This window comes from Triturus cristatus, chromosome 8 (assembly GCF_964204655.1).
Source record: "Triturus cristatus chromosome 8, aTriCri1.1, whole genome shotgun sequence".
Lineage (NCBI taxonomy): Eukaryota > Metazoa > Chordata > Amphibia > Caudata > Salamandridae > Triturus > Triturus cristatus.
This window is the reverse complement of record NC_140591.1, coordinates 472,832,757-472,848,729: the sequence shown is the minus strand read 5'-3', so window position 1 is coordinate 472,848,729 and position 15,973 is coordinate 472,832,757. Positions and strand designations below refer to the sequence as shown.

Sequence of the window (15,973 nt, the reverse complement as noted above, 5' to 3'; positions counted from 1 at the left end):
CCGGCCAAGTATTCAGCTCTTTCTAACCATCTCACTTCGCCAGCTGGTGCGAAGATATAGACCATTCTGGAGAACACCCTGTGAGTTCCCTAATACTAGAAGTACATAGATCAGTGGGGTGATGTCAGCACCAAAGGTCCGAGAGCCCCATCCTTTCTGCAAAACCTGCCAGAACTGTCTCCTTCTGAGGTCCCCTTATCGGCTAGTGCGGTCTAGGGTCGGATCCATAATGTTGTTAAAAATGCCCCAAATATGGTGAACGTAGGAGCTGGCCTCCAACAGTACCCCTGCCACTGCATCAAGGGAAAACTTTTGGAGTCTCAGGGTAGAATACACATTGACCAGGGTAACATCCCTCCGTCTCCAGAGTTCCTTTGCTGCCACGTGGGTCCCATTTGAGTCAGCCCATATTTTCTCTTTGCGGAATGGGGGTGTTTTCCTGACTAGGATGACTCCTCCGTGGGATCCTGTGGTGAAACGTGCATGCACTAATGTTGTATATGCCCCTCTTCACAGGAAACTGCAGTGAGAGCCTCGTAAATGAATCTCCTGCAGAATGACCACATCAGGTTTGTGTCTTTTATTATACCTAGCGACAGCCCTCTCTTGACCTTGTTACAGAGTCCATTTACATTCCACAACAGTATGGAGTACCTTCCGTCACCTTGCTCACCTGGGCCCGGCATCAACATTACATGGTAAAATCTGGCCTTTCAACGGCGGGCCCCACCGTCTATTCCAGCATATGTAATGAATGTGTCCCACTTGTAGCAACAGCTTACCTCATCTGGTTTCCCACCCCTCCCCAACTCCCTCCAGCACATTTCCCCAACTTGCCAACCTGGCAACCATGTCTTGGGTCAAGAAGCAGGGTCATGGGACGATATCGACACAAACAAGGTCTGCTGACTTAATCTTTGTATTTTTCTGCCTGTTTATCCCCCTTTTTATTTTATATATTTCACATGTTTATTTGTTTCAAGTGCACATTTCTCATTTGCAAAAGTATATTGCATTGGGGGCATTTGCACATGTACTTATAACATTTTATTTTATTGCAGTTCGATAGTGTATCAAGAATTCCCATGTATGTATTTACTAGCAAGATTAATCTCCGTTAATTCAATGTGACAACTGCACTTTCGCAAGAGGGTTTAGAAAACCTAATTCCTGGCCATAGTTTGCGTAGAATAACAAAAATTTACTGAGGCAGAGATTTGTTGAAAACCTCAACACAGTTTTCTCATTTTACCCAACAACAGCCTGGATTTACATGGCTAACAAGGCATCCGTGGAAGTTTGGGGGGGGGGGGATGATGAATTTAAGCCCTCCATGAGAGGACAGAGACTCCAGTTCTCTAGCATTGGTACTTTTCATTAGGAGAGTAGAGAACCCTTTACTTACACCTTGTGGTTCAAGTTTGGGTTGTTTAAAATCGGGTTGATGTGCTACTAAACCAACACTGTCAGGCCTGTACTGTATTGTATTGTAATTGCATTTATATATCGCTTACTACCTCTGACGAGGCATCAAAGCGCTTTTTCGGCAAGTAGCACGCTCCTCCTCTACTCATAAAGGATTAGTGGTGAATTAGTATAGTGAAATATGAAAGTAATTTGAGTGGTGGATATTCTAGTCTGTTATTTGGATTGAGAAGGATAGTGGAGGGATAGAAGAGGGAAAAGGTTTGCATTTATATAGTGCTTGCTACCCCTGATAAGGTGTTTAAAGCGTTTTTTTGATGAGTAGCACGCTACTGTGGAACCCAAACCGGATTAATGGTAATTAGTATAGGGAAATATGCGATGGACATGTTAGTCTGTTGTTTGGATTGAAAAGGAGTAGTGGAGGGACAAAAGCGGAAAGGGTCTAGAATTGTTTTTTTGGGGTTTTGGAGTTTATAGCCATAGGAGGGGGTTTGGGGTGAGTAAAGGGGAGTTGGAGGGGAGTTAGTATAGGAAAATATGAAATTAATTTCAGTGGAGGACATTTTATTCTGTTTTTTGGATTCAAAATGAATAGTGGAGGGATAGAAAAGGGAAAGGTCTAGATCACAGCCAATATGGATTCAACATATAAAATGCTTGTGGACCGGGTTGAAAATATGAATCACAAGGCGGATTCGACAAACCAAATATATGCCTTCTTTAAAAACAAATCTTTGTTTCCATACTTGAGTTTTTTAAGAACTCATCTAGATGGTGCCGACTTCTGTCAGGCATTGAGGAAATTAATAAACCAGTCTTTTCCTGTCCAGTGGTTCTCTTAAATCAACATTAGGAGAACCCCCTCAATGTGGAAGGGTGAGACAGGACCAAAGATTTGGTGGCAGAAGCTGTGTTAAAATAGAAGAGGGGATTTACTCAATTTAAGAGATGGGGGAGAAAGCTTAATGATGCAAATAAAGAAGGGCTTCCCGGAGGGCGAGTGAAGGCGGGTTTGCTGCAATCTAAAAAACGGAGAATGGCATAAGGGAGCAGAAGGTATTTGTTTTGGCACTCAAGAGAGTAGAACAATCTTGGCCATAAACACCCTTAAAAGACAGAAACAGGCAGACTACGTAAAAAGGCAAGAGGGACAACATTCACAAGGCAAGTTCTGTTTCAACTTCCTATAAGAAGACAAACATTTGAAAAACCAATATAAAGTATTTACAGATTCACCATTATATATAATAAATATAAAAATACAAAATATACAAATGTATGTGTGCATTGATTTTATTTTCTATAATGAAAGTAAGAATCAGCTTCCAAGCAAAGACAAAAAATAATACACATGAATAAATTACATAGAGCAATTTCACACAAATGTATGCAAAAAACCTACCAGATGTATTCCAGACTGACATCTAACATTCAATCAATTAATCAATCAGTGGTTTATAGAGCGCGCTACTCACCCGCGAGGGTCTCAAGGCGCTGAGGGGGGTTCGGGGGGGGGGGGGAGGAAGTTGCTCTGCATCAGTCGAAAAGCCAGGTTTTGAGGTGTTTCCTGAACGTGTGCAATGTTGGGGAGCGTCTGATGTTGGTAGGGAGGGCGTTCCAGGTCTTGGCTGCGATGTAGGAGAACGCCCTCCCGCCCGTCCTGCTTCTGTGGATGCGGGAGACCTCAGCCAGGGCGAGGTCGGCGGAATGGAGGTTCCTCTTGGGTGCGTGGAAACCTACTCGGTCGTTGAGGTATTTGGGTCCGATGTTGTTGAGGGATTTGTAGGCATGGGTGAGGAGTTTGTAGGTGACCCTCTTCTCGATGGGGAGCCAGTGGAGGTCTCACAGGTGTTGGGTCATATGTTCGTGGCGCGGTGTCCCTAGGACGAGTCTGGCGGCAGCGTTCTGGATGGTCTGGAGCTTACGTAGAAGAGTTTTGTTGATTCCGGCATAGAGGGCGTTGCCGTAGTAGAGTCTGCTGGTGATGAGTGCGTGGCTCGACAGTCTTTCTGTAGTCGGGGGGGGGGGAGGGGGGGAGATCCATTTGAAAGTCTTACGGAGGATGCGGAGGCAGTTGAGTGAGGAGTCGAGGATTATGCCGAGGTTCCGAGCGTGGTCAGTAGGGGTGGGTGGGCTCCCGAGGGCGGAGGGCCACTAAGTGTTGTTCCAGGCAGAGGTGCAGGGTCCGAGGATGAGGACCTCTGTCTTCTCGGAGTTCAGCTTTAGGCAGCTGTCCTTCATGCAGGCTGCCACGTTTCTCATACCTTCCTGGAAGCTGAGTCTGGTGATTTCTGGGTTGTTGGTGAGGGAGAGGAGGAGTTTGGTGTCGTCAGCATAGGATACGATGCTGAGCCCATGCTGTCTGACGAGGGCGGCGATGGGGGGCCATGCAGATGTTGAAGAGCGACGGGCTTAGTGAAGATCCTTGGCGTACTCCGCAGACGATGTCAGTGGGGTCGGAGAGGGGGGGGGGGGGGGAGTCTGACCCTCTGGGTTCTGCCGGAGAGGAAGGATGGTATCCAGTCGAGGGCGGACCCCTGTATTCTCGCGTTGTGGAGCCTGGCGGCTAGTGTGCGATGTGAGACGGTGTCAAAGGTGGCGGAGAGATCTATGAGGATGAGGGCTGTGGTGTGTCCCTGGTCGAGCAGCATGCAGATGTCGTCCGTGGCAGCGAGGAGGACGGTCTCTGTGCTGTGGTTGCTGCGGAAGCCGGACTGGGAGTTGTCCAGAATGCAGTTTTTGTCGATGAAGACGGTAAGCTGGGCGTTCACTAGTCTTTCGGTGACTTTTGCTGCGAAAGGGAGGAAAGAGATAGGCCAGTAGTTCTTCAGGTCGGTAGGGTCGGTCGTTGGTTTCTTGAGGAGGGGTTTCACCTCTGCGCGTTTCCAGTCGTCGGGGCAGGTGCCGGATGTGAGTGAGGAGTTGATAGTATGGCCTAGTTCGGGAGCGATGACAGTGGCGGCCCTGTGGAAGATGTGCGGGGGGCAAGGGTCTGTTGGGGCTCCTGAGTGTGTCTTCTTCATGGTTGAGGTGATGAGCTCGACGGGCGCAGTGTCCCTGGAGGTGATGGTCGGTTTTTTGGCAGTGGTGGGCGGTGTGGTGCTGTCTTCTGCCGGCTCGCTGAAATTGTCGTAGAGGGCCTTGATCTTCAGGTGGAAGTAGGAGCTGAGTTTGTCGCAGACTTCCTGGGTGGCTGTGTAGGAGGGGTTAGTGAACTGCTGAATGACGTAGAATAGCTCCTTCGTGTTGGATTAGTTAGTCTTGACCTTATCACTGATGAAAGTTCTTTTGGTGTCCCTTATACGCTGGCGGTAGTCCTTCATGGCGATCTTGTGGTTGTTATGTGCTTCTCTGGTCTTCTGGTTCCGCCAGGTTTTTTCAAGACGCCTGCAGGCGCGTCTGGCTTCTTGGAGTTCGGTGGTGAACCAGGCAGCATTGGGCGGACGTTGTTTGGCAGTCTGTCGGAAAGGTGCCAGCTTGTCGGCGCAGCAGGCGACCCAGTGGTGGAATTCCCTGGCTGCGGAGTTGGTGTCGGTGGTGGCCTTGGGGGGGATTTGGAGGATGGTGGAGTTCAGGTGTTCCTCTGTGACCTTACTCCAGTTCCGTCGAGGCGGGCGCGGGGTGGGTTTGGGCACGGTGGTGGTGTTGAAGGTGAAGTGGACGCAATGATGGTCAGTCCAGGAGGGCTGGGTGGTGTGGCTGAAACTGATGTTTGAACCTTCCGCGAAGATGGGGTCGAGGGTGTGCCCTGCTCTGTGGGTGGGAGTGCTGACGAGCTGTTTCAGTCCCAGGTTGGCGAGGTTCTCGAGGAGAATGCTGGAGTTGGGGTCCTGGCTGTTCTCGAGGTGGAAGTTCAGGTCCCCGAGCAGAACGTAGTCAGTGGAGGTGATGGCGTGGGGTGCGGCGAGCTCGGCGATGGCGGTTGCAGGCTGAGGGTGGGGTCCTGGTGGTCTGTAGATGAGTGTACCGCGTAGCGTGGTCCTGGGGCTCGTCTGGATCTGGAAGTGAAGGTGTTCCGTGTTGGAGTGTGGGTCGCTCGAGCTGGAGGTGGAGTCGGAGGGGGTCTTGTGAGCGATGGCGAGTCCCCCACCCGGGCGATGTGGGCGGTCCTTTCTCTGGATCTTGTAACCATCAGGGATAGCATTGGCGATGTCGGGGCCGGAGGTGGCATTGGTCCAGGTTTCTGTGAGGAATGCAACGTCGGGGTGTCGATCAGGTCCCAGATTTCTATGGCGTGTCAGTGGAGGGAGCGCACGTTGAGAAGGATGCAGTTAGGGTTTCAGTGGGTCGTACCGTAGGTGGTTCTTCGGTGGCTGTTGGCGTTGTCGACGGTTAAAGATCTACGGCAGTGTCCACACGAGAACTGTCCCTGGGTGCGGCTTGTGCGCAGTCGGCGAGGCGTCCGGTGTTGAGTGCATGGAGGCTGGCCGACTCGTAGCGGTGAGGACCAGGAGAACCAGGGTTTCTGGCGCTGGTCGCAGATGGGCGCAGACGGGCTTGCCATAGGCGTGCCTTCGGTCGCCGTTATGTAGGGGAGGGGGCGGGAGTAGAGGTGGAGGCGGGAGTGGGGCTGGTCAGGGGGCGGGGCTGGTCAGGGGCGGGGCTATGAGGAGGAGCAGGAGCGCAGAAAAGCGGGAAGTACTAAGGTGCTGCCAGAAGCAGAGGACAGAAGCTGAAACCTGAAAAGAAAATAACAGGCAATATGGCAACATTACCCCATAGTGATGTAAGGATTACTATCACTGTGTAAGAAACGCCACAGAAGCACAGGGATTCTGTAGTGGCAGGACAAAATACCATATAAAAAAGTTCTGAAATCCTCTATCAAGCAAATTGTTTGACCGAGAGTGGACTTTGGTTTTCTATTGTCATTACGTTTTTTTGTTAAACCACGCGTTTTTCTAGGAATAATGTTTCTCTTTTGGTCACTCTTACCTGACACGGGTGACAGAAGCCAGCTGCTTATACTAAGCCTCTTCATTTTGCGGCTTTAGAAGTAGAAATTTTAGTGTCTCCTGAAGTCGATTTGATAATTTGCTGGATTGTGCATGATCTACAATGTCATGCATCATTGTTGTCCTGGACAAATGTTTTAGGGATGATTTTGTCCAGTAGTTTCTACCTCCAAAATGAGCAGGGGTCTCATCCAGGTTTCTTAAGTATTGCATATAATCCTCCTGGGGGTCATTTTGACGCTTTTTAGGTCTCGCCTGAGCCAGCGCTTTAGCGCTGCTCTGGCGAGAGCTTTAGTAAATGGGGGATTTGGAAGTGCAAACCAGTGCTTTCAGGCCTCCAAATACAGTACATGTGCGCCGGGTGCGCGCACCATTTGGCAGCCTGTCTGATCACTTTCGCGGCCGCTTTGATGTTCTCAGTGAGCCGCGCGGCCACTGAGAACATCAAAGCGGCCGCGAAAGTGCTCACCATTTTCCAGCCTGCGTGCCTCTCTCCCCTACCCCCTCCCTTATCCCACTTCCTGCTTGTTTAAAGCTACATAAACATGCTGCTTGGACTCTGCTGCAGTTTTTTTCCCCGTTATGTTTTACAGCAAAACTTTGTCTCACGTGCCTTTGCAAATGTATAGTAAATCTGGGCACGATTTGTTTATATCGTAAATTGTAGAAGCACTTTCACCCATGTCTTCTTCCATCGATGAACAGACGCCTTGCTTTGAGCAAGTCACATGAAATGCACATTTATTTTCAAAACTCAGGGTTATTAACAAGCCCCTTAAACCGCAAGTGTTACTTTTTATGTGATGTAAAGTGACGGGGCTTGTAAATAAGCTGTCACCTGGTACAGCAGAAACCTCCAAAATGAGCAGCCACACTTTCCTGAAGGGCCCCTCATGTTTGAGAGGCGTGCTGGGATTTGAGTACATGATATACGGTACAGTGCAGGGCCCCTCCGAATCATGGCTTTGGTCTAATTCTGTGCAGGCCTCCCTGGTTCAAGGGCTGCTTCTGAATGTCTTTTCTTTGTGTGCCTAAATACAGCATATCACATCACCTCCCCATTCAGGGCGCTTCTAAGACGGCCGCCACAGAGCCCTACCTGAGCAGCAAATGCAATTAAGGCCGTCCGAAGCAGCCTTTTGGCAGACGAGCTACCGAGATGAAAGCTGCAGCACAGAGAGCATATGCGGAGGGCTGGGCGCGCTGCAATGGGAATCGGTCGTTTTACAAAACAAGCATTGGCATAGCCAATAGGTCTCGCTTTGGGGACCTAATAAGTGTTTAGCCATGCATGCATACCTAAATACTTATAAGGTCCCAAAAGCGAGAGCTATTGGCTACGCCAATGCTTGTTATTTCTATTTAACTGTTCTTGATGACTGATTCAAGCATGGGAAAATCTGAAGGATACCATACTTGAAGAATTGGAGCTGTAGGTTAGTAATTCATTTTGTTTGTTTTAAGAGGACGACTCTTGACAAACTGTCGACCCAGCACAACTCCCAGAAACTCACCTTGCCCCACCAGTGAAAATGCATTCACTGGTCCTTGAGGTGCTTTACAGTTCGAGGCATCATGACACCAAACCCAGCATTTTCAAAGTCTCTGAAAAACCGCGGTGGTACAACGGCAATTGGACGTGGCATTGATACTGTGCAGTCAGATTTTAAAGCAGGCTAGCATGCAGGACGATATCCAGGGCGTACGTTACATTTACTACACATCCTTTTCAACTACTTACTTTTATAATTCTTTTTTTACATCACATATTCATTTATAATGCATGCATTTACTTTCTAAATCTGCATTGTAAAAGTAAGTCTTTGCAAATGATTTACATTAGTTAAGTTTCAAATTAACTCCTCACAAGGCTCAACTTCAAGCTTTGAAACGTTCTATTTTAGCAATGTGTAGTTCCTTTGAGAAACAATAGATGGCTTTGTCTAATTAAAATGAAATCTATAAATTGCTGTTTCTAAATGCAGCAACAGATTGTTCAAATAGAACGTTGAAATGCTTGACGACTATCATCGTGGGATGTTTATTTGAAACTTCAATATTGACATTTCACCGCTGTCCCGTGACACCACCAGGATTGGCTTGGTTTTGTACAGTGCATTTAAAGTAATGTGCATGTTCTGATACAGAGCTTGAATGGCACAGAATTGCTAACCATAACATTAATTACATAAATAAACCTATACAATGTTTTTTTTAATGTTATCTAATTTAAAATTCATTTGCACCGCATATGCGTTGTAAACGTATTTAAGTATATGTAAATAACACATTTAAATATATTGCTTTTGCTTTCATTGTAATGGCTGATAACTATCCTGGATAGTATAGATATTTCCACTTATCTTTGGGCTTCAGTACCCCAAGGATTCAACCAGACAGGCAGACTAGTTATGGAATCTCATACATCAAACAAGTCCTTAAAATGGCTTCCCTGATTGAGTGGTAGAGCGAAGGATGACATTAGGCCCTTTCTCCTTAGTCATTTAATCTGTAGAGAGTCCGAGGACGAAGCCTACACACCCCTTGTTCCATCACCTTTTCTCTTATATTCACTTATATTAATACCACCATTGGCATATACATGGCTGCCCACTATATGTGTGAATCAAAGGCACCAAAGACTCTTCCAACGTCAAAAAGCACTGTCTAGTAGTAGCCTGCCTCATCTCATCTTATCTCTGGTCTTCTCTTGCACCGTAAGCTGCTCAGCCCTGTGAGACACAAAATCAGACATATGTATTATTCAATTTTGTTCCCTAATCAAAGGCTGGAGACTTAGTTCCTGCCTTGATGAATAATTTTCCTATGCCTCACCATACCGGCTCGAACTTGTATAGCATTACCTCCCGGTTCATTCTAGCTGAGGACTAAGGTTAGGGTAATTCCTGTGGAAACAAGCTTAAAGGTACACTTAGTGAATGTTCTAAACCTAGGCCTCCTAGCCTTTTCCAAACAGCAGAAGATCCAGAACTCCACACCCAAACTCTTGCTCAGAGATCAACTCTACCAGTCCATTAAAACTACAATATAGACACTGTTCTGGCTCACGGTAGGTGATAGGATACCATTTAAAGTGCTTCTTGTGGTGCACGCAGCCTTTTGTGGAACCAGGCACTTCTGCTGGATACCAGCACGATGGCTCAGTGAGATAAGTGCTCCCTGCTGACCTCCTCTGTGTTCTGCAGGTCACAAGATTGATTCCTGGCAAGGGCACCTCAGCTTTTCATCCTCTAAAGGTCGATAAATTGGGTAGCAATAATACCTGTTATTTATAGCACTTAGAAATAGCAAGCATGCATTACTGCTATATAAAAAACAAGTTCTATAACTAGGTAACCCAAGCACTAAAATACGATTAGACACAAAACCTTCCACTCTGGTCCAGCAATAACCCCAGGCTAAATGTCCCCACCTTTTATAGCAAGCAAAGGCCACAAGTTCATCGCCAACCGCAGTAAAGCTATGGAATGCTCCTTGAGACCATAAGCAAAACTAGGAGCATATATGCATTCAACATTTGTGTGGAACCGCATCTTTTCTGCTTCCTCTTCAAACCAGGCAATTGTCTGGCTATTTATTGAGTTTGCTTGTACTGAGAAACAAATCATGTCACAGTGTGTGCTTTTTAATTTTTCAAACAATCAATGTGTGTTTAATTTTACATATTTCTGTAAATTTACTACAGGAAACGAGATATCAGCTTCTTCAGTTACGCCCAACTCAACGAGCTTCATGGATTGGCTATGCCATTGCATATCATTTACTGAAAGATTATGATATGGCCTTGAAATTACTGGAAGAATTTAGGAAAACACAGCAGGTAGGATATTTTTACAAAAACTCAATTTTTTTAAGTGCATTCCTCACTTGCTTGTGTAACGTACATTGATTCTGATGTCTGTTGTTCACAAAATTTGTATCCGGTGGTTCACTCATTAAGAACTTTTAGCTTTGCTTTTAAGAGAGCTAGAACTTTGTTGTGATGCTTTTTAAATAATACCTACAGACGGCTAAACTGTCTGTTGACGAAAGACCTATTGTGGACCTTATCAAAAAGTTACAATAGGCTTGGTGTCAGCCCATTGCTTACCATCGGTTGCTTTCTTGTCACTCTCCTTTGTTTACGTCTTATTCTATGACTTTCGTTTCTCTTCTTGTGTTTGTTCCTCTCTTGTAGCATAGCTTCCCAGTTCAACCTGTATCCATTCACTGTTCACATTCAGGGAACTACTTTTTATTTTTCATTCAGCACTCCATGAGTGTGCATGTGTCATCTTGCTCTGTCTCTTGTGTTCGACCTCCTCCTCTCAAATACATTAATCCCAGGCTCTGTGTTGCAACCCACCCCTCCCAGCCTGTCTGTGAAAAGTCAGCAACAGGTGTATTGTTCCCAGGTTGAACTAAGAGCGGACTTTACGTTTTTTTTTTTTCGTTTCTTGCATTCTACATATTCCATGAAATCAGAGGCCATGGATCACAAACATTTTTTTTATGGTGCTGGAGAAGGAGATGGCTGCTGCACTCAGTTGGTGTTTGAGGTTAGTTTATGTGTATTTGTATAGTACACAACTTAAGCAACAGGGTATCTGGTGCTGAAACGGGAGCTGTATGGGCCGAACCAGGGTCAGGGCTAGGTGAAGAGATAAGGTGGTCGTGCCTTCTCCTACGTCGCTCCTAAAGCCTGAAAAAGACCTGTCCCTGCACATCAGAGCCCCTTCCTCAGTTTCCTATGGAATTAAGAAACTGAGGAAGCGGCTCTGATGTGCAGGGGTAGGTCTTTGCAGGCTTTAGGAGCAACGTAGGAGATGGCACGATCACCGTATTTGGTTCTGGGTATGCGGGGTGGGGGGGTTGCAAGTAGGAGTCAGGCTGCTTGGAGATGTTTGGTAGGTTTTTGGAAGTTATACAGCTGTTGATGTACGTGGGGCCAGTGTTATGTAAGACTTTGTGTGTGTGTGGAGTTTGAAAAGTACTTGTTTGTGAATTCTGAAACAGTGTTGATCTTTGAGGGTGAGCCTGCCTGCTGAGTTTTTTATGGTGTGGAGTCTTCCGCTCAGTTGAGCGTTGATTCCATCATAGAGTGCAGGGCTGTCGTTCAGCTTGCTGGTGATGAGGACTTGGGTGATGGTGTGGGAGTGTTGGTGGGGAGCCATTTGAAGGTCTTTTTGGAGCATCTTGACTGTGTGGAAGCAGGAGTGAGAGACCGCGCTCACTTGACTGGTCATGGTGAGTTGGTCATTGATTGCTATTTCAGAGTTCTTTGGGTTGGTTGTCGGAAGAGGTGTTGGTCAGAGTTTGGCAGGCCACCAGCAGCAGGACCAATGATAAGGATGTGTATTTAAATGCCTGAAAATGAGCTGTCTTCTCTTGGAGGTCGATACAACTACTCCGTGGGCTATTGCAGACAACCAAATGGCTGCAGTTTGTTTCAGTTCAGAGTCATGTGGAAAGTAAATTAGGCCTTGGCAAGTTTTCTTTTAAATTCTAACATTTACCTTTTTTAAAATAATTCTGTTTAGTTTTCTGAGCAAAAAGTATTTGAAAATTAAACCGCGACACTTGTAAAGAATGACCATATTGAAATCAATTTCACTATTTGCGATACCTTAAGATTTGTTTGCTGGTTTTTTTCAGTGTTTTGAAATGTTTTTTTATTTTACTTTTTTCTAAACATTGCTTTACAAGCAAGTTCTGGCCAAGCCAGTTGTGTGGCACTCTCAATACAAACGTGAAACCTACTAGCTTTCCCAATGCTTATTTAAACTTATACTCTGGACATTTGAAGAGCTTGCTCTTTGACCTGCCCTGCCAAAACAAGTTCTCAGTAAATCCTTCTTTATTTAGATATTAATCTGTGGTTGTGCATGTGATTATACAAATGAAGACCCTTCCTAACATTAAATCGCCCACTGCACCCTCATTTGCGTTTCCACATGTTTTGCATTTGAACTATGTGGTATGAAACCTATTTCAAGGCATAACTGCTCTTCATTAACAACCTTTGAAATACTAAGCTTTTCCTGTATATTTCTGCCCTTCACACCATAAGTGCATAGAGAACTTTAGTCCGTCTGCCTACATTCTAGATATTAAGACAACCTACTGACACTTAGCTGGTCTTAACTCTTGTCTGACGAAAGCGGCAAGCCCCTCACCAGTTTGACTCCTGGCTCTAATCTATAGCATAAACTGCATTCTCTCTCCGTGCCCTCTTAACATAACACTGCTGCTCCAGGTTTCTTCCTTGCCTGACAAGTGTATGATTCTGGACCACAAAGGCGACTTTGTTTCACCATGTCCCATGAACATAGCTTCAGCTATCGTGGCTACCCATACTTACTCCCGAGAAGCCCCCCATCGCAGAAACCTGGCCAATCCACATTTCCGAATACGCACCCAGTCTTTCCCGCTGCTTGTGCTGTTAATATTTTCTTGCAGTGCACCCTGTGGTGTATTTGTTCTAGTGAAGGATGATGGTTGAACTGCTTCAGCCAGTGCTGTGCACATGTTGGGTGTGTGAAAGATTTTGAATTTGCTGCTGTTAATGTTGTTCATGTTCTGGCTATTCAAGAAGTTGCTCCCTAGTTCTGTTTGTGTGAAAGCTAACTGTGTGTTGTGCTTCTCAGGGCATTTGCTGTTGTTGGATCGTCTATGTAGCTGACAAAATTTAGATGAGGGAGAGTAGCACTCCTCCTGGGTATTCTACATTTTGTGCGTGCACACCTTTGCATTCTCTCCTCATGAAGCTTGACTGACTTCTGTCTGTGCTGCCCCCTTTTCTTGGCGTCGTGATGGACGTTTGTATTTCTGTTAGTAGATGGCACAAAGCCAGCTCAGATGAGAAATGGCTAAGCCTTTCTACCTTCTTAAATCGGAGTTGGACTAATAAACTCCCATTCAGGTGCAAAATCCATCTTTGAGTACTAGGACCTAATGGATGAGAAATCACGGCAGACTTGCTGGTCTGATCTCCTACTGAACACCAGCTGGCATTATTCCTTCTAAGCCGGGCATAGTGGGAGTTAAGAATCTATAAACCATTCATTGTTTGCCAATAGCAGAGACTGCCTAATCTGCCTAGCATTGACTTAAACGCAGTCTTACACATTCTCAAAACACACATGCACTATACCATTAAAAACAATACAGACGCTGACTTCATCAATCCTTTGTGGTTTCTTTAGTTTGAGTCGAGGCAGGATGGTCCTAGACCATTCACATTTTGTATTGTAGAAGTCTCAACACAGAGGTTGATGGCACAATCCATCTGTTCCCCCCCCCCCCCCCCTCCCCCCCTTAAAGTGGGTTTTGGTAAGTGTGGCCAAGATGGTGGAGTAGAAGACTCCTTACTTCACTCCAGCTTGTCAACCTAAAACGTTTGCATTCCCTCTTAAACGCTCATGTTTTCATGCGCAACTTTGTTTCATCATTCGGTAATGAGCCAGGCCGCCTTGCCGGAGAAAGGGATTGTGTGGATTGTTGTTGAAGAGACAAGTGGACCACGAGTTCCTCAATGAGAAAGCAAAGATAACTGTGCCATTGGCTCTAGCATCCTGAGCAGAGGTGTACAAGATCTGCATTATTAGGGCACTCTTGCTTGTAACAGGCTGGGGGCTGAAGATATTGCCGGTTGGGGTGGTTCGGCACAAGCTGATAGGAGATGGCCAAGCACAGCCTGAGAGCAAACCCAGTGGGCAGAAGGAAAACCCCTGGACCATAGCTCCACAAAAAAAATGGCATTGTGCTTCGTCAGGGGACCTAGTGCAAGACCCCTGTGAGACCGCAAGGCCTTAACCAACAAAAGGGGACTAGAGAGGAACCAGAGGATCTTATAGAAAGAGACCACTCATGCACCCTCTGCAGCCCAGGGAGAGAAACAAGCAAAAGAGGAGCAGTAAATTATAGAAAGAGACCACTCATGCACCCTCTGCAGCCCAGGGAGAGAAACAAGCAAAAGAGGAGCAGTAAAGTACTCCCATCCCATATTGATAGTCAGAAGTCGATCCGGTGAGTTGTGCAGCTGCTGCTCAAATCACCGTTGAGATGGGGTGGGGGGGTTATTTCTATAAATTAGGCTCACTGGTTACTATGGAGTGAATAAGGAGTTACATGGGGCTCATAAGGTATTCAGAAGAGGCTAGGGGTGTTCCAGCATACTGTGGTTGAGGTAGTTTATGAACCCATACAAACATTTGAGAGATCCAGAAAGCACAGAGACGCATAAAGCAGACAAATGTGTCCATAGCAGAAGGGCTGCTATCAAACAGCATACACGTAGTGGAGGTACTCTGGATGGAGTGGACCTGACTGCTTGCCGAACACCTTCACCCTATAATGGCAAATCATTAAGTTCAAAGATTATATGCAAACGCTGTTGATACAGTTAAAGTAGTAGTACACAGACACAGTTGCAGCTGCTGGGAGAGCTAATGATTGTGGGACTAAAAGATGCATGTGGAAAAGAGACATTGGCAGATGGCAAAAGTGATGGGGAAGATAGATGGATCGATAAAAAAAAAGTTGCTAAGTCCTGCCCTTGAGACTCTTAGATTGCAAAATGAGAACCTCCGAATGCAAATTGGACAGTCACGTTTGCAATCCCCTGAACAAGCTGAAGCCCTAATCACAAGACAATTTGTGGAAGAACTTTTCCAGAGCTTTAATGACTACTTCTACTTCAACTTTTTCAAAGCAGATGTTCTCACACCCGCACTTGTCATATACAGATCGGACCTTTTATCTAGGGGACAAGCTTATTTGGTTCAGTTCTGAAACTGATTCCAGACTCGCCGTTTGAGAGATAAAGTAAAGTGACAAATTTTGATGCCAACATGGGCATGAAATGGATGTACGGAAGATAGATGCCATTGAACAAACAATAGGTACTCCATGTGCACGAACCAAGGTAATAACTGAACCAAATAGGCTTGTCCTCTATATAAATGGTCCGATCTGTATATAACAAGTGCAAGTTTGAGAACATGGGAAAAGCCCTGAGAAGTCTCTGGTAAGAGACAAAACGCGTTTGCTACATTTGATGGATAACATATGATAAAAGAGGAATATCAATAAAGGACTTTGAAGAAAGATTTTAAACAAATTTGAATGGAGTCTGTGCATTATTTAACTCGTGTCATTTGGAATGTACAATTATTTTTTATAAAGGAATAGATAGAGAGTGCTTATCACTTTTGTTAAACTAACTAGAGGATTTATATCTTTTATGGAGGATTGTATCCATTTTAGTGATAAGTGCGGAAGTAAAGGCCGCAGCCTCAATTTGTAAATCTTTTTCAAAGCAGACCTTAAAACAGAAATCAAGGACATTAAATGAGACATTGGCCACCTGGCAGGAAGGGTCTTCTCACTATAAGAGTCATCAGGACATGCATTAATAAAACAGGATATGCTGACCCTTTGAGAACAAAATATCAAAGGCGAAACGACATACATTTCAGGGATATGAAGCATCAGGATATTGAATAATATGTACCAAATCTATTTGTACAGCTCCTGGAGATGGAAGACATAGCAACAATAGATTGGGTTCGGACTCGCAGGGTGCTGGG

At 45.6% G+C, this 15,973-nt stretch overlaps 1 protein-coding gene across 1 annotated transcript in view; it reads left to right on the top strand.

The window, feature by feature from the left end:
• NAA16 (N-alpha-acetyltransferase 16, NatA auxiliary subunit) overlaps positions 1 to 15,973 on the top strand; it is a 597,575-nt gene that overhangs the window by 114,776 nt on the left and 466,826 nt on the right. Inside the window, exon 5 of the mRNA XM_085621946.1 lies at positions 10,090 to 10,224. Within this exon, the coding sequence (XP_085478072.1) occupies positions 10,090 to 10,224 (135 nt within the window). The remainder of the gene's footprint in view (positions 1 to 10,089; positions 10,225 to 15,973) is intronic.